The 20204-nt window shown below is 38.4% G+C and overlaps 2 protein-coding genes and 1 long non-coding RNA gene across 4 annotated transcripts; 2 read left to right on the forward strand and 1 right to left on the reverse strand.

Moving 5' to 3' along the window:
* Window positions 1-1225: 1225 nt before the first annotated feature.
* smpdl3b (sphingomyelin phosphodiesterase acid like 3B) lies at window positions 1226-6110 on the reverse strand. The gene is made up of 8 exons (XM_012878741.3): window positions 5753-6110; window positions 5431-5644; window positions 3758-3855; window positions 3487-3630; window positions 3211-3380; window positions 2544-2724; window positions 1707-1840; window positions 1226-1609 (listed from the first exon to the last, which is right to left on the reverse strand). Exons 1-8 carry the CDS (start codon window positions 5811-5813, stop codon window positions 1247-1249), a joined length of 1365 nt encoding a protein of 454 aa, XP_012734195.2. The 5' UTR covers window positions 5814-6110; the 3' UTR covers window positions 1226-1246.
* Window positions 2770-3670, forward strand: LOC118562651. The gene is made up of 2 exons (XR_004930721.1): window positions 2770-2803; window positions 3555-3670. It is a non-coding gene; the product is annotated as an uncharacterized LOC118562651 (long non-coding RNA).
* Window positions 5576-20153, forward strand: rpa2 (replication protein A2). 2 transcript variants are annotated; one of them, XM_036135268.1, is made up of 10 exons: window positions 5576-5675; window positions 5760-5788; window positions 9086-9180; window positions 9434-9535; window positions 11102-11215; window positions 16311-16385; window positions 16605-16721; window positions 18396-18533; window positions 18684-18778; window positions 19667-20153. In XM_036135268.1, exons 1-10 carry the CDS (start codon window positions 5650-5652, stop codon window positions 19752-19754), a joined length of 879 nt encoding a protein of 292 aa, XP_035991161.1. In that variant the 5' UTR covers window positions 5576-5649; the 3' UTR covers window positions 19755-20153. The 2 variants fall into 2 exon arrangements, with proteins under 2 accessions (XP_035991161.1, XP_035991162.1); XM_036135269.1 differs by lacking the exons at window positions 5576-5675; window positions 5760-5788 and adding an exon at window positions 8766-8914.
* The last annotated feature ends 51 nt before the right edge of the window (window positions 20154-20204 follow it).

Genomic DNA, 20204 nt, shown 5'->3' on the forward strand with positions numbered 1-20204 from the left:
TATTGCTTGTCAGCAGAGGGAAGCATGAAGTGCTCTATAATTTCCTGAAGGATGGCTGCATTGACTGTAGACCTCAGAAAACACAGTGGAGCAACACCAGCAGATGACATGGCACCCCAAACCATCATTGACTGTGGAAACCTTCCACTGGACCTCAAGCAACGTGGTTTCTGTGCCTCTCCACTCTTCCTCCAAACTCTGGGACCCTGATTTCCAAATGAAATGCATAATTTACTTTCATCTGAAAAACAGGAGTTTGGATCATTGAGTAACAATCCAGTTCCTTTTCTCTTTAGCTAAGGTTAGATGCTTCTGACATTGCCTTTGGTTCAGGAGAGGCTTGACACGCGGAATACGGCATTGTAGGTCGCATTCGTCTGTGTCTGGTGGCTCTTGATGCACCGACTTCAGTCTAAGTCCTCTCTTTATGAAGTGGTGATCCCTGATGCTGGTGCACCTTTTCCTACCACACTTTTTCCTTCCACTCAATTCTCTGTTTAATATGTTTGGATGCAGAACTCTGTGAACAACCAGCTTCTTCAGCAACGGCCTTTTGTGGTTTACCCTCCTGGTGAAGGGTGTCAGTGACTGTCTTCTGGACATCTGTCCAGTCAGCAGTCTTCCCTATGATTCTGTCACCTACTCACCCAGACTGAGAGACCATCATTTTAGTCTTTAAAATACCAGAATTTGAACTTTGCATTTTTGTCTGTCGATCACATCACTTTAAAATAATACAGATAGTTACTCAGTACCTGAGTAGCCTTCCTACCGATTCTACATTTATATATTTTTTGGGCTACTTTTTGCTTTTATTTGAGTAACAATATGTTGGAGTGGTGCTACTCTTACTTGAGTACAGTTTTTGTCTTCCGTACTCACTTCTGAATTATTCCATATATGGATTTAACTTTCTGAGATGACTGGCAAAAAAAAAGTATTGCACTTTTACGCAATATTCAAAATTTTTGCGATGTACTAGTAATATATTTGCGAATATTTCGTAACAGAAATAGTCTTTCTGTTACGAAATGTTAAAATTTGCAGAGAAACTGAATTTAGTTTTTTGTTAGGGGTTAACCATAATCATCAAAAAATCTGTGAAAATATATAACTTTATGTGTAATAAATCCATAACTACTTGGATTGACTGTCTAAAATAAATAACCTTTTAATTATATTCTAATAAATTAAGATGCACCTCCAGATATTTTTTTTTGTTGAAAAACTGTGATGCCGATCCTCTCTACCAACCAGCTATCATCCAGGCAGCTGCCACACATATGACCAGCTGCAGTCCTCCATAAATGGAAACTGCTCCTTCTTTCACCAGGCATTGTTCATACCTCTCAAAGTCTACTTCTCTCGCTGCACATACATGGTCAACACGGCAGTCGCTGTCACAGTCTGTCATATCATAGCTGACAGAGTTGAACTCGTAGTACTTCTGCAGGTAGCAGCGGTCGGTCGCAATGCGTTCCAGAACCTGGTGCATTGAGGCTGGAGAGGCGTCAGGCACTCTGAAGCTTTCTGTGAGGCGGTACTCTTTCTCCCAGCGTTCTTTGTCAGCATTGGCGTGTGTGAGGTTCAGATAATATGTCACCACATCCTGTTCACACATTGGGGTATCAAAACAAGACAAAGCATAACAATGTAAGCCCTGAGAGAAAGAAAAAAAGTCTACAGTTGCCTTGTTTTTAACTTACTTTCACCAGCAAAGTTTCGGTGTCATATTCAAAGACACGAATCCCAGGGTTGTTAGCTCCATCCACGACTCCAGGAAGAGTTGTTTCCCATGGTGTAACTCCTGGGCTGAGAAACATTGTGCTGATGGGCAGGCCTGTGGAAACAGAGTCCCACTGAAACAGCTACAAGGAAATGCATGTCAACCACAGTAGTTAAAACCTGATTGGTGTTTGAACCGCTAGACGTAGTAGAGCTCTCTGGGTTATTCAAAATTTTAGCTTCATCTAAACCTTCAACTTGCATGTTAGACCCAATCCCAGTTAGTTAGTTATTTAAGGAAGTTTTCACTTTGATCAATGCCCCCATTTTAGACACGATTAATCTATCCTTAGAAAATGGATACATACCACAGGGTTTTAAAGTAGCTGATGTTAAATCATCTCTTGATCAAGATGACTTAATAAATTACAGACCTATATCTAATCTTCTTTTCCTATCTAAAATTCTTGAGAAAATAGTTGGTTCAAGTGTGTGAACATTTACAAAGTAATGACCTATTTGAAGAGTTTCAGTCAGGCTTCAGAGCTCATCATAGCATTGAAACAGCTCTGGTGAAGGTCACTAGGCTTGAAACTTTCCTTTTTGACAAAGCTTCTAGTTAGAGTGGCTTATGTTACTCTGAGTTATCTCTGTAGTTATGCTGCTATAGGCTTAGGCTGCTGGAGGACAGGGTGTATTTTTCTCACCCTGCTTAGTTCTCCTACTGTTCTCCAATTTGCATTGTTTGTTGTTATTTCAGCTTTTGATTTTCTGTTCTGTCTTTTTTCTCTTCATAGTAGGTACACCTGGAGACTTACCTTCTGTACTGTAGAACATGCGAAAGCTGTCTGTATGATGGTGACCAAAGAACTGCCCGATTATGACCGGATGATGCTTCTGAATTATTTCTACATATCTCTTGTTGAACTTTTGTGTGAACCATGGTTTATTTCTTTTCTTCTCGAAGAAACCTGGAGGAACATGGCCAATGATGTAGACCTGAGGAAGAAAACCAGGTGAGAGTTAGCCCAAGGTAGGGTTGAAGTGAACCAAAGAGATTTAAGATTCTATCCTTGAGGTATGATGCAAATATGACAAAAATATTTCACACATGGCATGCAGTCATCACAAAAAATTATGATACCCCATGAAATACTAGTTTATTAAGAAATACAAAAAAGAAATTGATTAGATTACAGGTAAACGGACAAAAACTTGATCTGCTCATTAGAAAAAATATATGAACGAAAATGAGTAATCTAACATGCGAAAAAGTTAAATACATCCTACCCCAACATCTTTTTTCAGTGTTGTTGGAGCTGATATTAAATAACCTCATGTCCAAATATGTAAAAAAAAAAAAAAAAGAAAGAAAAAGAAAAGAGAAAAAAACACACACAGACTCTAGTGTGTTCTACTGCTTTTCTAATGACTGTATATAAAGATCCCCCTGTCTTTATGCACATACTATTTTCTCCTCTATACCTTTTCTTTGTTGTTAGCTGCCGCTGTAAGGGTCTCATCCAACCAACTAAACTGGTCTGCTGGGTCACCAACATTGTGGGTCACCTTGTTCTGGTCATAGTAGAGATTGGTGTTGAGGACCAGTATTCTGTAACCGGCTCGGTTTAGGAGTTTTTCTGTGTAATATCCACCTACACAAAAGTCATATTTAAGTGTCTGGTTTTCTTGTGACGTATGCGTCATTTGACATGTTTTTATTGATTACTGCTCTTTGGAAAACAGATGTGCAACTGTTACCATTTTTAAATGTTTTTTTGGACTCCGGCTCCAGCCATTGATGCCACATTTCCGCTATTTTGTCATAGATGGAGTTTGGGCCTGGAGGAAGCTGACTTTTGGGGTGGTAATCATGGTTCCCTAGTGCACAATACACTTTAGTATCTGAAAAAAAAGCACACAATAAAAAAGCTTTATTTGTTGAGTGGTTAAATTTGTAAAGATGGGCATTTTTGACCTCCAAGGGTTTTCTCTTTAAGAATCCAAACATGTCACTTTAATTTAAACTTACGTGGAAACACCATAGTTATGATCTCGGTGAGATTGCCAATGATGTTAACCACCGCCTCTTCTCCTAGATCCTCATTTGGCACATGCGGTGTATCATCTCTGTAAAGTAATAAAGTAACCTTTTTAAGGTTTAAGGACTTAAAAATAGGGAACTACTAGTTTCAATCCAAAGGGCAGTGAGGATTTTTGAAAAGGGTCATATGGTCTTCTGCCCTGAGCAGCATGGCTGATAGTTTGCCATGAGAAGGAAAAGGTTATGTTGAGAAGTTAAGTTTGTTATTGCTTCTTGGTGTGTCCAGTCAGTGGAGTCAGTGGGAGCCCAATTGTGTTCTGCAAGCAGTATAATGATTTTTTTTTTTGCTGCATTTTAACAACTATTCACTCATCTACTTCAACTTTGGTGCTTAAGTTGGTGTTTGATTCACAACTTTAGACTAGCTGCACAGTCTAGACCAGAGATCTGCAACCATTATCCTTTTTTTTTTCTTTTCATTTTTGTGTCCTGTCTGTCAATGTAGCATTAAGAATAGTTGTTTTAATGCCAAAATGAGCCCAACAGATTTTACTTTCACAAGTGGAGCCTTATTGCTTTTGCCATAGTGAAAAATAAACAAGAAGCTTTATTAGAATTTAGGCTGGGACTATTTCATGTTCAATGGACACTTAAATGGGAAGGTAAAAGAGTAAAAACAGGAGAGAAGCAGATGAGACAAACGCCTTGATACCATCACTGAAGAATATACAGCGGATCCAGCCATGGGCACAGAGACCAGAGACCCAGGGGTGCGTGCAAATCTCGTGTTGTTGCATGTTGGTCTTAAGTGTGTTTAAAACTGAGAGGGCCTGTATTTTTTCCTACACTATGTTTAAAAACATATCTTTTAATAAAAATAATTATTAACCTCTTGTCTAGACTAATTGAGCATCTGTTTTTCAAAGTTTTACATTTTAAGACTGGGCAGACCTCAGTTGGATTATTTTACAGAAGAGATATCTTTCTGTATCTCATATTCTCTAAACTGGCTGCTTGTTTCTTTCAGAATTGCTTTTAAGATTTACTTTTGGTTTTTAAATATTTAAACAGTCTTACACCCTTTTCCTCGCTGAAATTTTACATAAACACAGTCCTAGTAGGACACTGAGACCTGAAAACCAAATCCTTTAGTTGTTCCAAGGACTTATCAGGTGACTAAAGGAGACCAAGCTTTTTCAGCTGCAGCTCCTAAACTGTGGAACAGTCTTTCACTATTCATGAGCTTTGCTAGAACATGGGATGACTTTAAATCACTTTTAAAAACACATGTTTTCATTGGCTTTTATTCTGGGTAGCTTTAGCATTGGGCCCTTGTTTTTATGGTATTACTTTATTGTTTTGCTTTTACTGTCTTATTTATCCTAACTGGGACTTTATGTTTTTGCTATTACTCTCTCTCTCTTACTCTCTCTTAAGGGGGGATGCAGGAAAAGCTGAAGGATTCTTGGACATCTGGTTCTCATGCGTGGTCGCAGGACAAATGTTATTCAGAAAAAAATATGTTCCCTTTTGCTGTAGGCTATGTGAGCTTGTAAAAAAGGAAACTTGATTTATGTTTCCTTTTATAGGCATTAATTCACAAAATGACTCCAGTTTTATCCACATACAAAGATCAATCTCTACCTCCAAATATAGCTTACCCTGTCCACACAATGAAATCTGGGTCTGGCAGGATTCCCTTCATCGCGTAAACCGAGGAGTTGATTAGGTGCCATGGCGCGTCACAGGCATAGTCTCCAAATTTACCAGCACTAAGCGCTGGCCGTTTACCGCTGGATGCGCACACTTGCTCCGGGTTATCCGTTAGTTTGTACGTCGGGTCCCAGTGCAAATCCGTGATATGCCAAAAACTCCCTGGGATGAAAAAAGCACGTAGTTACGCACAGTAAGTGACTCTTTAAGGTCCCCTGAAAGCGGTGAGATAAAAGAAATCAGGAAATGTGCAATGACTTTGTTTCTTACCTGACAGTGCAAGAGCCTCTCCAAAGAGGAGACAAGGTAAGAGCAATCTTACAGGAGACATGTTAGACTCTGAAAACCGCAAACGTCAAAAGCAAAGGAGGGAATTGAGAGGAATGTTCATGAAGCGCAAGATAAGATAGCGGCAGCTATTAATGACGCGTATTCGCTTTGAAAGGTGTTAACCAGATCTCTCCTGCAATACATCAGAGTTATGAAATCAGTGCAAGTTGGTTTGAAGCTGGGATGTTGGACATTTAAGATCCGCGGAGTCAGCGGGATCTAGCTCACGGTTGAGCCGATTGAGGGACTCCGATTTCGGCCAGCGTCTCTCAGCTGCTCTCTACTCCCATACGCGGTGGTGCTGTTAGGGACTGTCAAAAAACTTTTGAACCAAGTACTCTTGAGAAATAAAAATCAACAAATTCCTTATCTTGTGACCAGCTAGGACAAAACTAATATAAAAGGGGAAAATAAACATGAGCAGGCTCTATTTGGCTCACACTGAGCATTTATAGCAAGCATAGAGGAGAACGCATTATTAGATTAAATTAGATTAGATTCAACTTTATTATAATGGCATTGGTTCTTCCTCACCTTGCTCTGCTAATTATTTTACATGTAAATTAGGAATTGCCTTTTTCCAAAGACTAATGATTACGTGGAATGAATGGGGGAGGGAGAACCTGAAAAGGCAATGGATATAGAAGGCTATTGCATCCCTAAACTATTTTTATGTGGGCTAAAGATAAAGCCAGTTACATCTTTCAGTTAAGGGAGCTCATGTTTCAGTATAGACTTGGGTCAGCCCGGAGTATGTGTTTTCTATCGTCTCTGTGTTACACAAGAACTATTGGTGTTGTTAGTCTTTGAAAAATGAGCAAATAGTTATGGCCACTGTGTGTTAGATTTGATGAAAATAATGTTTAAATAAAGTTTCCGTTTCTTGGAAAATTGGAAGAGAAAAATGATTGGGCTACTCCTCAGATTTGCATTTCATTTAAAAATTAAGGTCCCATAGTCCGGAGGAAGAGTAGAGGAGAGAATCCGCGTTGCTCGACATCCAGTGTCAGATTTATTCAGTCGGTGAGGTTTTTAGGCGCTGTTCCTGTTGGTGTACTATGCTTTCTCAAGTCCATAGTCAGAGCAGCTGTCTACCAGAAAATCTATGAACTCATCATGCTTCCCTCAGCTGACAAACTTTATAGAAATACTGATTTCCTTTTCCAGCAGGACTTGACACCTGTTCATACTCCCAAAACTACCAATGCCTGGATTGACCATGGTATCACTGTGTTTGAATGGCCAGCAAACTGGCCTGACCTGCATATTGTGGACAATCTATGGAGTTTTATCAGGAGTGAGACAAGAGTCACCAGACTCAATGATGCAGAAGTTTGCTATTAAAAGGGCTCATGCAAAACTTACTTTTCGGATGTTATTTAACTACGTCATGATGCTATTCCTTCATCAAAATCATGCCCAAAAGTTGCATTTTGCTTGATTCACACATATCTGAGTAATCCTTGTGAATTCTCCCCTCCCTGTTCTAGTAAACAGCACGCCCAAAGTGATGTGAGACAGAGCTCCATCATTTCTGCTCAAAGTCAAGATGAAGTGGGTCTTTTAGCACATAGTCTGCACAGCGACAGAAACTGCTCTTTTTTGATACCATGCTGTAGTGGCTCTAGGGCAACATCATGAAAGGGGGAGAGGTGGCTTCACAGTTATGACAAGTGTCTTTCTTCTGGGTTGGAAAAACATAACAGATAAACAGCTAAATACTATTTTATCAGATATATGCCTGTAGTTAACTTTGGAAGGCTTGAAAAAGCATGACATAGAATGGAAAAAAGTAGTTTCCATGTCCTTGTTGAATGTTTTCAACTATCCAAATACAAAGATCAATCTCTACCTTAATACATTGTTAACAGGCTTTTTAAAAGCATCATATAGAACCTTTAAAACAACTTGGGTTTCCTTAACACCTCAGCAGAACCTGCGTATGCCATTGCCCCATTTATGGAGTATTTCATCCAAAAGAGCCACAAAAGACAGAGTGTGCATACAATGTACAGTAGATTGACAAAGTTTTAGGTAGGCCATTTCTGAAAAACAAATATTTTTATTGGTCTTATATAACCTTAAAATTTTCCAAGAAACTTAATTTTATGATTTATTCAGCTGTAAGACAGGATAACCAAATTAACGTAAATAAACACATATGTGTAACTACATTCGTGAATCCATAGAAAATATACGTATATTTACAAATATTTACTTTGTGCATATATTTTCTTCTTTTAGTTGAATTACTGAATTACTGGTAACCTTTTCATTGATGTTCTCATGTGATGCAAATTTTCAGTTGGCGTAAACGAGATTTACCTCTGTGCTTATGTTGCATTCATGGTGCATTCGTCTTTGATAGTGCTTACTTCCACAGCGATACAGTGGGCATTTAATTGGTTTGATTTGAAGTGGGACGAACTAATATAATTATTCTAATATCGTCAGTTGCAGATTTATCTATTTAACGATTGTCCTCTGTAACTCTTGCATAAAGTAGAATGAAAACATATAATATTTATTCAGTTCTAGGATTCAGAGGTTTGTAAAATTGTTGTATGTTATGAACCTATTATTCTATATTAGATTTTATTTAGATATTATATATTCAAATGTCTAGCCTATGTATGAAAAATAATGAAATGACAACATACAAGAGTTGTAAGCATAATATTTACGACAGTACTTGAATAGGTCTTGCGAGCCCTTCCATCGTTTTATTTTGCCCTGATGTTTGTCTCACAGGTTTACGACACCAAAGGATGAGCCTTACTTCCTACAGCAACACTAAATAAAGGAACTTAACACACTTTACTGATAAGACGCTCAGTGTTTACGTTTTAAACAAGACGCTATTACATTTGGTGTTGTAGTAGTGGTCACACAAACAAAATGCAGGGCAAAATCTCCTCCACGTTCAACGCAGTTTCGCGGCATTTAGGCTGCGCGCATGCGCCTTGCAACGAATTCAGCGCGGGTCTACACAAGAAGGATAACAACTGCTAACCGCCGCTGACGGCCCTGTCTAGCAGAGTTTATAACGTTTACATTTGTTTTTAATACGTTATTTACGCGGTGCCAGCATGTGGAATCAGGGTGAGCTTACTTTCCACTCTGTCCCGTGTGTTTTTAAAGCGTCTATTACTTTTCTGGCGCTTTCTCCCTAAGCCAACGTTAGCTTGATAACCAACGTGCTGCTTTGTTGTTAGTGAAGTTCGTCTTAAGTGGAGCAAATCCAAAATAACGTCCACGTTATTGTATTTGCAGGAGGATACAGTGAGACCGCAATGGTGGGGGGTTACACTCAGTCTCCTGGGGGCTTTGCCTCTCCTACCGCATCCCAGGGAGGAGAGAAAAAAGGGGTCAGTGCTGATGATCATAAAGAGTTTTAACACTAGAGAAAATGTTCTAGAGATGAAACACAGAACTAAAGAAGCTTGAAGTACTGTCATTTCTTATTCTCGTTTTATATTCCCCTGTTCCCCTTTGTACGTGTCTTTTACCTCAGCTATGTCTCCCCAGCATGCTATGTGAAAGAATAGAGACGCCAATAGGCTGAAAACCGAATAAAAGGGCATTTAATGTACATATATATATTTTAATCTTTCAAAATAGAGGACCCGAGCTACACAAATAATCCCCTGCACGGTGTCCCAGCTGATGTCCGCCACACAGGTTGAAGAGGCCTTCAAAGTGGGAGATGTGGAAGTGACGCAGGTATGTGACCTAAAATTGCATGGGTAGTTTTTGAGTTTGCTCTCATTATTTTACCTTGACTAACAGAAGAAGACGAAAGTGGTATTTCTTGGTTGCATTTTCTTGCTCACTTTGAAAAATTAAGATTCCAATAAATGATCAGTATTGATAAAATTGCTTTTCTGTCTCAACAATCAACCGCTCAGAAGTTAGAAGCAGTCTCCAAGTTTTTCGTCTGATTCACACTGATTGACATTTATTCAATGTATTCATTTTTCTTCCTATTAAATACATTAAAACTAACAGCAAGCATATTGATGCACTGCATTTTTTTAGTTTGAGTTGACCGAAAAACAGATGACATTTATTGAGATGAGCTTTGATGCATACATAGGGATAACTGTGCAATTCCTTTTATCCGTTAGATTCAAAACCGCTGCCTGTGTTATGAAACCTGCGGCAAATGTTGTCCTTAGTGCTCAAAATCGGAGCATTATACAGTAGATGATTGCTGCCTAATATCATTATCTACTAAATGATCAATTGCATACCGTAAACCACATGTGTCAAACCCAAGGCCCGCGGGCCGATTCTGGCCCGTCGAGGCAATTTATCCGGCCCTCAAGAGCCAAGAAAGGCATATTATGTCATAAAGTAGAGGCATATAAACTTTAAAATTGTATAAAGTGTCTAAAACGGTGCCTCCTCTAGCAAATGTTGATTTCGACCCGCTAATTTGCACATTTGTATGTATCCTTCAATATCGCTGCTGCACTTTTTCCGGAAACGTACTGCAAAACTGTTTACAATGCAACTGTCTATTGTTAAATCACTGCTGCACCTTACTGCATATTTGTTTACATTGCTTACATTGTCTTTACATTTCAATCTGCCTACTGCTCACTGCTGCACTTTATCCGAAAGTTAAATTGAAAGTTATCCTGTATTTGACTGTGATTTACCACTGCATTTTTCTTATCCTGTACTGTAAATTCACTGCAAGGTATCCTGTAGAGTTACTGCAATCTTTCTGAGCTGTATGAAAAAACGAAATTTCGTTCTGTATGCACTCTGTGCTACAAAATGACAATAAAGAAAGTCTAAGTCTAAGTTCACTAAAGGAGGCACAGCATTGAGCCACTAGATGTCAGTTTTCCCACAACACATTAAAACAACCCAGAAATGTCCGAAAAGAGACAAAAGTGATGCAGAATGATGAGTTTGAAGTGTAACTCATCCCAATATCAACTTTTTTTATTTGCTGATACACCGTATAAACTGGACCTAAGGGTGCTACATTTATGTTACTGTGATTTTTAAAATATTTCTCTGTGAACTGAAATGAAATTATGAAATCAAATGTATTATCTATACATGTGCAACCGGCCCTTTTAAAGACTTTATGATGCCAAAGTGGCCCATTATAGAAATGACTTGGACACCCATGCCGTAAACTGTCGTCACAGAAAATGGACATACTCTTGGTGCAATAAAAAACAGATTTTTTATTTTTATTTTATTTCTGTATATTAATCAGTAACACAAAGCACACATAATATACATACACATGAGTTCTTGTTATTCTAGGTCACCATTGTGGGCATCATAAGAAGCACAGACAAATCTATGACCAACATCCAGTACAAGGTGGACGACATGACTGGTGCGCCTATGGACGTGAAGCAGTGGGTCGACACTGAGGTAGGTGGTTGGCATCTACAGTTTCGATGAGACGTTTACATGTACTAATTACCAACATGATGATGATTATGTATAAGGAACACAAATTCAATCTTGTTTTAAAAAAAAAAAGTTGTAATTTTAAAAAAAGAAATGTAAGTTGTTTGTAGTTTCCTCATACCCTCCTGGGAAAAAGAATAGTTTGAATACATTAAAAACTCCAAATGTTACTTACAAACTGTTTGTGTAAATATATCCACAAGACAAAATGATGTGCACACACTGCCATGCGGATTCCAGTAGAGTACAGATTTTAGCGCTTTACAAATGTTTTGAGTGTAAAAGGTTCTCAGAAAGAGGAAAAAGTCCAATTTGTTCAATCATGTGACATTTCAAGTACTTTTCATCCTCATAATTGATCAAGATCCCGACCACATGTAACACAGAGTTTCATTTATTTTTTTCTTGAGAAAAATAGGGTTGTCAAGGTGCTAAAATTTCAAACTCGATACTGATGCTTAGAAAAATACTTTGCTCGATATATAATACTCAATGTAATGGTCGATACTGATGCTTAGGAAAATCTTTGGAGGTGCAGGGTCCTTTGGATTTAAAATCTAAGCTAAGCAGCTAAAGCTAATACGAGTCAATTTTCTTTTATCATATTTTTAACTTTGTAGTACATTTAAGTTTTAACTGTAATTAACTAATAACCTGTATTTTATTTAGATTTTATTTGTTGCTTCGGAATATTTTTCGGTGTTTAAACTATTTTGAAATGTATTCATGCAACACAAGTGTTGAGGAAATGTGTTCAAGGTTCACATTGATTCCTATGGGGGTCTCAACGAGCTTTTCAACTAGCTTTTTACGCTGCGGGGCTGAGACAAGTAAAGGAAATGTTAATCTATAGTCCAGTCTCTGTAATTTCATAATCTCCAACGGAAAGGAAAAAAGATGATGCAGAAAGGGAAGTATGAGCGTTGGGGTTTAGTTTTGTTAAGGGGGGCAAGGAAGAAGGGATGGGGAAGAAGGTCTTCATGTGCTTTTTTGCCCTTTGAGTTCTGTGTTATATGTGTGCTAATTTTACACAAGACCTTGGATTTACCATACTTTTGACTCCCAATTCAATATAAAAACAAGGATCAAGGTCATACTAATTTGGAAAAATTTTCACTTCACCCCAGATAAAGTATTGATAGATTCAAATGGTTGCTATGTTATTGTTACCGGTACATTATATGGAAAGCAGGTAATCCTGGTATGGATCTAATCTCCAATTTGGGACAACCTTGGCTTTGTGAGCTCATTACTTACTATTTTTCCAAATTTTGATTCTCACCTTCTGATAATGAGATCAGATCCAACACTGGACTGTTGTAGCCCATGCTCAACTACATCCATGAAAATGTCCCAGGTCTTTTCCCCCTTTATGAGTCAATATGGGTTTGTCGACCTTTACCTATTTTTACATCCTTCCGCAAAAACAATATTCTTTCTTCTCCCATGCACATCACTCATTTTCACGCATAGACTACTTCTTTATAGATAAATAACTTATCCCAGAGATTGTTTCCAACCTAAGCCTAAGGGATTCAGACAGTGGAGGTGAAATCCTCTTTTGTTGGCAGATGCCAGCTTCTGTAAGTATATTTCTGAATCCATTACATTCTGCGAAATTAATAAAGATTATGAAACTTCCCCGTCAATATTGTGGGACAGTCTCAAAGCCTCCATAAGGGGCAAATTGATCTCTTTCAATTCACATGCTAATAAATTAAGCAGATTTTGGCAAAAAGAGCTGGAGGAGACCATTGCAGATGTAGACGCCTCCCTCTCGACTGCAAATAAACCAGATTTTTATAAAGAAAGAGATTAAAATTCAACACAGAACTCTGTCTTTCTCACATCTGAAGCTAAACAACTTCTCCTTTGCTCTCCGGGGTTGGTGTACAAACATGGAAACAAAGCTGGACGTCTATTGGCTCTTCAACTGAAGGCAAAAATGGCATTGAATTCAATTACTCAAATAACAGATGAGTCATGTTCAATAACCTCTGACCCGGAGAGAATAAATAGCACTTTTAGATCATTCTTCTCCCAACTGTATGCCTCCAAATCTTATAGATGAAAACCAATTAAATAACTTTTTTGAAAAATTGGAATTACCGAATGACTCGCCCAAGGACAATCGATGTCTCAACGCTGTTCTCACTCTCATAATTTAAAGAAGCAATACAGTCAATGAATAGTGGTAAATCCCCAAGCCCTGACGGATACCTGGTCGAGTAGGGATCCACTGAGCTGGGCTTCTTATGGACCAATATGGCTTCTCTCGGTAAACGCTAAAATACTTGCAAAAATCTTAGCTCGGCGGTTGGAATCTGTCATGCCTCAGATCATTTCAGAAGACCAGACAGGATTTATAACTGGAAGACGCTCATAATTCCAACATAGAAAGGCTTCTGGATGTTATTCTCTCTCCATCTGCTAATGTCCCAGAGGTCATAAGCTCTCTTGATGCTGAGAAGGCCTTCAACATGGTGGAGTGGGCCTATCTACCCTTTTCCCTAAGACAGTTCGACTTAATTTCCTGGGTGAGACTACTCTGCTCGTCTCCCTGCGTTTTAGTGTGTACAAACAATCAACACTCTGCCCCATTCCTACTTTTTCGGGGAAAACGACACGGGTCCCCGCTATACCTGTTACTATTTGCATTAACGATTGAGACACTGTCAATGGCTCTAAAAACACGAAGTTGTGTTATACGCAGATGTTCTGCTGCTATACATAAGTGACCCTCTTTCAAGTATCCCACATATCCTGACATTATTAAATTATTTCTGTAGTCTGGATATAAACTAAACATTTCTAAAAGTGAATACTTCCCAATCAAACAATTAGCTATTGACACACCGCCGTTAACTATACCCTTCAAAGTAACCAACTCTTAAATACCTCGGCATTATAATTACATGTTTCTTGCAAACAGTGCAGGCACAAAATCTCACTTCATTAACAACAGTCAAATAGAATTTACAAAGATCAAGGATCCAAATTGTAAAAATGAATGGATTACCAAGATACTTGTATGTTTTTCAATGTTTACCCATTTTTCTTCCCAAATCCTTTTTCACAGCTTTAAAAGACATTATTTCATCATTCATCTGGGTGGGTAAACGCTCAAGGGCAAGTCATACATTTTTATGTAGGGCTAGATCGACTGGGGGACTGGGTTTACCCAATTTAATGGGTTATTACTGGGCGGCCAACCTGCATAAGATAATATCTTTGTTTACTTCCCCTCAGTCCAGCTAGTGCCTCCTGTTCCTCATCGCTGCTGGCTTTAACACGTAGTCCCTTGCCCCTCTCCCCGTCAAACTCTACTTCTAATCCGGTTGTTGTTGTAACACTAAAAATTTGGACACAAATAAGACGCCACTTCGGATGGCTCACACTTCCCCTAGCTACCCCCATTTGCAATAATCGTCTGTTTATTCCAGCAAAGATCAACCCACGATTCTCCGCATAAGAAAATAAAGGGCTACATAGTTTGGGAGACTTGCACATGGATATTATTTGCAGGCTTCGACCAATTAAGCTCTACCTTTTTAATCTACATAAATTATTAAAAAGCGAATAATTTGAAAAGCCTCGTGCAACCGTGCTAGCACTGCTGAAAACCCTTGTACTGATTAAAGAAGCAATAGAAATTGGTCTTCCTTTAGCTAGTTGGGTATCTGGAGCGTCAGCATTTGTGCGTTCGATTATTGTCTCAAAATGGACGGCAGAAAATACCTTTACACCGAAACTCGTCAATCTACGCTTGTTCTGAGAAATGAAGGTTATTCAATGGGAGAAACTGCCAAGAAATGGAGAACAGTTTAAACTGACTCTAACCAGAATAGGAGGAGGAGAAGTTAGAGGCTCTGGTGCACAACAGAGCAAGACAATAAACCAGTTTGAGAAACGGATGCCTTATCTGAGACTAGCCAACAAAAGGAAACTATTAAGATGGGTAAAAAAACATTAACACTGCACAAAGGAAGGTTGACAAAAGGTGTTATGTAAGTTTGAGGTGTTTGGATCACAAAGAAGAAGATTCGTGAGGCAGAACAAAGGGGAAGATGCTGGAGGAAACATGACGCTCCGGCTATCACTCCGTTTGGCAACGCCATAAAACCAGACAGTTAGCTTATGTCGCGCATGAAGTTTACTACTTCCTTGCTGAAGATACAGGAGCTTTGTGGACCTTTTTTTAAGTTTCTTTCAAATAAAATATCAGTATCATTGTCCAGTTGTCCAGCTTTTTTTTTTTTTTTTTTTTGGTCCTGTCAGTCTGCCTCATAGAGAAGGCACTACTAAACAATGCCTAAGTGTTTTTTGTTTTTTTTCTGGCTTTATTCACCATGTTAGCAGTAGGGATGGGTGATGAGTCGATTAATTCGAATTTGCAATTTTTTAAGATTTAATTTTTGAAAATCTGAATTTTTATTTTGTCCAATGAACTCTATGGGCTTCTATGAAGAGAACAGCATGCCATGCTGAATATATTTAGGAAAATATATTGTCAAAATGCTGTAAAGAGGAAACTTTTTTTTTTTTTTTTTAGAATAATACGAGGCACTTTAATTTACTCAATAACTTTTTTTTTTTATTTAATTTGAAGTTACACCAGTGAACTGAAGCCTGTTCTTATCTCATTGTGTAACACTACTAGCAGCAAGCATTTTGCTATATTTTCATTGTTTACGATGGCAGGGCGGCCATCTTGTTTTAGTAGCATTTTTAACAGCTTGTATTTAGTCACACTTTGAATTCAGACGAAATGCTTGACATAAAAGCATGTTTTTAAGATAATTTCTTTAATTTCTTTTTGGGAAATGAAAAGGAGGAGAGAAAAAAAGTCGATTCATCAGATTTGGTGTAATAAAATCGGAGATTTCATTTCTAAGCTGTATTGCCCAGCCCTAGTTAGCAGTTTAAAACCTCCAGGGTCAGTTTTTATCGTTTTTTTTACGCATCTTTAAATAATCCATCTTTTAACTATCGGTTATATTGATTATTTTGACAACCTTCTAGAAACCTTGCTTTCCTGTGCTTCTCTCCTTTCTAGGACCCGAGTATGGACACCACGGTGTTGCCCCCAGGAACCTATGTCAAAGTGTCTGGAAATCTGCGCTCCTTTCAGGTAAGTTGAACAAATTTAGCCTCATTCAACCTTGAGCAAGTTTAACCTGCATGATCAGACGTTTCAGTCACCACAATAGGCAGAAGATTGTTTTATAGTAGATCTGTCATAGTGGAAATCTATTTTTTTTAAATTGCTAGTCTGATATGAGGCCATTTATTTTCTAGCTGTATTATTTCATCCAAACTGAAGGTGTGTGTGTGTGTGTTCCTCTCCCAGAATCACAGGTCTGTTGTCGCATTCAGCGTCAGGCCCCTGGAGGACATGAACGAAATCACCTCGCACATTCTGGAGGTTGTCCATGCGCACATGGCGCTCAGCAAACCTCAAACCATGGTGAGACGTCACTCGCTTACCGTCTCAGCGACGCTTTATCTACCTAAAGCGTGAAAATGAGGAAGCATGATTCAGTTCATGTGCATAGCACCTCTGTTTGATTTCCTCATTTCAGTAAATACTCAGAAACCCAGCAGAGCATCATAAGAGCTCTTGGTTGTTTCATGAAGTGTGGGGTAGCAGAATCTTTGCTTTTAGAAACCAGAAATCTTTGTGAAAAGCAAATGAGCGCGGTTTGACTTCGGCCTGCAGTCGCAATGCTAAGAAAAGCCTCTTGAGTTTTAACACAGGAACTAAACATGTTTTAGTTGCCCCTAGATACACGCTGTGAAAAAGATTTCATATCCTTTAGACATATTTATGTTTAAATGACTTAATGAGGATCAGCTAAAAGTAGCAAATAATTGTGAAGTCCAATTTTACTACATGTTTAGAATATAGGACGCCTCATTATCCATTCCCGTTAATGTCGAAACCCCTGAAAAAAACCAAGTGCAACCGGTTTAATCTCAGGATGAACACCGATGTTCTGTGAATTTTCTTAGATGTTGTTCCACTTGAACTGAGAGGCTGAGAAACAATAAAGATGGCAGCTGTAAGTCTGGAGGAGCTGCAGGCATCCACGGCTGCCCCCAATCAAAAGCTATAAAATGTGTGAAAGAAGGTGCTGTGGTCAGATAAGACTAACGTGATATTTCTTTTTCTTTTTTTTGGCCTGCAGGCAAAACCCTCTTGTAGAAGACTAACACAATGTCACACTAAACAGCATCCTTACAGTGCAGCATGGTGGTGACAGGGAAGCTAGTCTGAGTCGTAGAGAAGGGAGATGGAGTTTATGGCTGCGCAGTCCTAGAGGGAATCTTATTAAGAAGGCAGGCCGAGTTACAGTGGAACAGTTTAGATCAGTCTATATTAATATGTTAGAATGGCCTAGTCAAAGTCCAGACCTGAATCTCTGGCAAGACTTGGATATTGATGTTCACGGATGCTCTCCAACCAACTCGACTTACCTGTTTTTTTTGCAGTGTTTTCAATCCCCAAATGTCCAGAGCAAATGACTCGTAGTTGGTGGTTTGGCAACGTATTGGGGGGGGGGGGGATAAAGCATATACACTCTACAGAAATGGGCTTTTATTACTACTCAGGCGATTTTGATTATAGTTGTTCTCACTGGGTTCATTTTGACATCTAAGCCGACTGAATGCAAACTTAGACATGTACCATTTTCCTTGCACTGGTCTGTCTGTTGGTTTCTCACACACACACAAAAAAAAAAAAACACCAGTAAATTTACTGTTGTAATTTGGTAAAATGTGAAAACGTTCCCATTAGGTGCAGAGTTCCTGTTTATTTCAAGACACAGACAAATTTGTCTGTGAACCGAAAAACATACCTCAAAATTTGCTTTTGATGATGTAACTTTACCTCTTCCGTGTGCGTTTTAGCATATTATTTGCAACTTTTTGCCCTGTTCTAAAAGGAAAAGGTGGAAGTTATAATTCTTTAAATGCTAGTACATTTTGAATGCACTAATTTCAAAAGACGCATCGTTGTAAATGAATTTATTTTTTTTATAGGATCTTTGTCATCTTTGCATTTTAAGACTTCCTGCTGACTGTAAGAGGGGGAAAAAAAAGACATATTGGTACCATTTACGGTTTGTCTGTCATACAGCCGGGTCTCGGAGGAGGAGTGGGCGCCAACAACACACTAATGCCGCACCAAGGTCCGGGGATCACTGGGGGGAGCTATGCAGGCGCCGGTGGGAACCACATGATGGCCGTTAACGGGTTAAGTGCGAGTCAAAACCAGGTACGTCTGAACATGTAGCTCTTCTAGCTTTTATGAGCCTTTCTTCTCCATTCTTTGAATACAAATTGCACAACACTGTCTTCTGTTTCTAAGTGGTTATTGCGTCAATGTTCTTTCTTTTGTTTTTTTTTTGTTGTTTCCGCTCACAAGGTGTTGAGTTTGATAAAAGGCTGTCCGGACCAGCAGGGTATCAGCCTCCAGGATCTGAAGCAAAGGCTGAGTGGCATAAGTCTCGCAGTGATCAAGTAAGTTAGGTTCCGCTTCAGGTTTCTTAACAAGAGCCGATCGGCATAAATTTATAACTGAGAACAACTGAGCAGGATAAAAATCTACATGTGATTTTTAGTCATCATTGGGCAACTGTTAAAAACTTTTTATAATAACTATGGTAAGAAACTGAGAAAGTGGGAATCTACCTTCTATGAAAAATAAGTTAATATATACTGGTACCTTTTTTGCCATATAGTACATTTCTTTTATTTCTTAAGGTAGGAAAAGGTTGAATTTCTTATTTTCTGAGTCATTTTGACCACATTTGCCACTAGTTTGCAAAGTTACTTGCAGTAAAAATGTAGAGAAAACCACATTGAGATGGATCAATATAACGTTTAAGTTTAAAGATACAGTACACAATAAATTCTTTGACGATCTTCATTCCACTTTTGACCCGTTTGAATCAGAAATGGCGTTAAAAGTGGCTTTATCACTTTTCGTCATATGCTGCATGTTCTGCACCACCGCCGCCAGCTCAAATTCCTTTTATGTAAAATATTTGGTTACTAAGCTGACTTCTGATTCTGATCAAAACTTTGTTTCACATGCATAAATATTTTAGTTCACTTTGAATCAAAACCAATCTGAAAAGTAATTTTTTTTATATATATATATATATATATATATATATATATATATATATATATATATATATATATATATATATATATAACCACCTCCTAATGAAATACGGCAAGTTAAAACATTAGGGATTTTACTTAGTTGTTTATCTTAAACTTTGTCTAAAACTGTTTTGAAGAGTTCAAATTTGTTTTGGCCTGTGTCAACTTCCTTTTTTGGAGTAGATCAAGCGCTACAATCAAAACATGTTTTGTTTATTTGTCTCTTCGCTGTAACAGGCAAGCGGTGGAATTCCTGAGCAACGAAGGCCACATCTTCTCAACCATAGACGAGGATCACTTCAAATCCACCGACAGTGAAGACTAGCCCGCCTCGTCTTCGCAGCACTCGTGGCGTTCCGTATTTGAACTTAAGCTGTCAGCGTTGTTGGTAAATAGTTTAATTGAAAGCTGTGAGCAGCTGATCTCTTTGTCACCGAAGAACTAAGTGGGATCCTGTCATTACTTACATTAGGGTACATTAGGCTAATGTCGAACACAGGATTTGAGGAAACGTTTGGCTTCAACAACCTGTATTCCCTCGACCTACTTCTGCATCTGTGCAAAGCAGAATAGAGTCCAGTTATGTTTATTTGCAGTTTCTATAATGCTGCATATCCTGCTCTTGTATAACATTTTGTACTTTTTAAAAGATTTGAAACATGTACTTTGTTTATTTTCCCTTTATGGTTCACTTTTGATCGAATTAAAGATTATTTCAAAAGACTCTTCTTTGAGATTTTCTTTTTTTTCTTTTTTGCTTTTTAGAAAGTTTAAG

This window comes from Fundulus heteroclitus, chromosome 3, assembly GCF_011125445.2.
Source record: "Fundulus heteroclitus isolate FHET01 chromosome 3, MU-UCD_Fhet_4.1, whole genome shotgun sequence".
NCBI classification, from domain to species: Eukaryota; Metazoa; Chordata; class Actinopteri; order Cyprinodontiformes; family Fundulidae; genus Fundulus; species Fundulus heteroclitus.